Source organism: Tursiops truncatus, chromosome X (assembly GCF_011762595.2).
Source record: "Tursiops truncatus isolate mTurTru1 chromosome X, mTurTru1.mat.Y, whole genome shotgun sequence".
NCBI classification, from domain to species: Eukaryota; Metazoa; Chordata; class Mammalia; order Artiodactyla; family Delphinidae; genus Tursiops; species Tursiops truncatus.
Window position 1 is genome coordinate 105,942,548 of NC_047055.1, and position 1,568 is coordinate 105,944,115.

General features: G+C 34.6%; 1 protein-coding gene across 1 annotated transcript; it reads left to right on the forward strand.

Annotated features, from left to right (window-relative positions):
- The first annotated feature begins 997 nt into the window (after positions 1 to 997).
- Positions 998 to 1,285, forward strand: LOC101334470 (small nuclear ribonucleoprotein E-like). Its single transcript, XM_033849916.2, has one exon. It carries the CDS (start codon positions 998 to 1,000, stop codon positions 1,283 to 1,285), a length of 288 nt encoding a protein of 95 aa, XP_033705807.1.
- The last annotated feature ends 283 nt before the right edge of the window (positions 1,286 to 1,568 follow it).

A 1,568-nucleotide genomic window follows, 5' to 3' on the forward strand; every position in this document is an offset into this window, starting at 1 on the left:
ACATTTGACAAAAAGGTTAAAAATGAAAAACTGTGTATAAAAGTATAGCTTAGCAGTTTAACTTAAAAAAGAAATTCAGAATAAAAACAAAAAAAACTTAAAAGTGAATCAGTCAAAATGAACCATTCAAATAAAGCACTGGGATTATATAATTTTATATTAGTTATTATTCAAGGAAATATAACCTCTGTTATACAGAGTGATTCAGTAAATAGAAAAAGAGGAGAAAAGCATCATTACTATTTGGTTAAATTTTTATCTTAAGCTGATAGGTTAAATTTTAACTTAGGTTTTTAACCGAGATTTCTTTTATAGCAGGAGTACAAATGATTTATTTCCAAATAACAAAACGCCAAACTCTACCATTCAGAAAATGTCAAACACCCAAGGATATTTTAACCATGGGCAATATATATTACTAGGTAACTAAGTTGCTCCTTTTTTAAAAAAATTTTTTTTAATAGACTTTTTCTATGAGCTAGTGAAATGATGGAGGGCATCTAACCAGAATGGTGGTTTTGATTTAGGGATAGTTAATCAGGAACCATTATTTCTGACAGTAATTAGGAAGTGGATCCAGTTTTCTGTTACAGTCACTCACATATATATTACAACAAAATATATACATCTGTGACAACAGAATTATCTTTTCAGTCAGTGAGAGACTGCTCATCCTTCTATTTTCTGTACCAGAAGCAGGACAAATGAGAATACAGAAGTACCCGGATAGTTTATTCAAACTGTTATAAAGTCAGAAAAGCATAGTTAAAGAGATGTGTGGTGGGTGAGAATGAACGCATTCCTGTTCGCTTTATAGGACACTACAATCTGTTCCTCCAGAGGCAATACCTACTCAGCCTTCTCTCACAATAGCGTTAAGGCACAGGTTCTAATCATCATCAGTAACTGAAGATCTATATTGAGTTCTCCGTTACTGTTTTACTTAAAACCAATTTCTAGGGTGTGCAGGATAGTGAGGTCTTTGTGAGCTTCCACCATGGCGTACCGGGGCCAGGGCCAGAAGGTGCAGAAGGTGCAGAAGGTGATGGTGCAGCCCATCAATCTCATCTTCAGATACTTGCAAATTAGATCTCGGATTCAGGTGTGGCTTTATGAGCAAGTGAATATGCGGATAGAGGGCTGTATCATTGGTTTTGATGGGTATATGAACCTCGTATTAGATGATGCAGAAGAGATTCATTCTAAGACAAAGTCAAGAAAACAGCTGAGTCGGATCATGCTAAAAGGAGATAACATTACTTTGCTCCAAAGTGTCTTCAACTAGAAATGATCAATGAAGTGAGAAATTGTTGAGAAGGCAATACAGTTTTTTTAGGTGTCCTTTGTTAGAAGTGTAGTTAAGGCATTTATTCATATTGTTTTGCTCACCTTTATGTTATTACCAGATGACAGTAAATGCTGTGGGATTGTTTTTATTAAAATATTTACATTGTTTCCTTCTAAGAGCAAACAAACAAACAATTTCCACCTTTGGAAGGATATGCCAGGGAAATATCAATAAAAATGTCCCTCTTAGTGTAGATGTAAATGGCTGTTGCCTTTCTGGA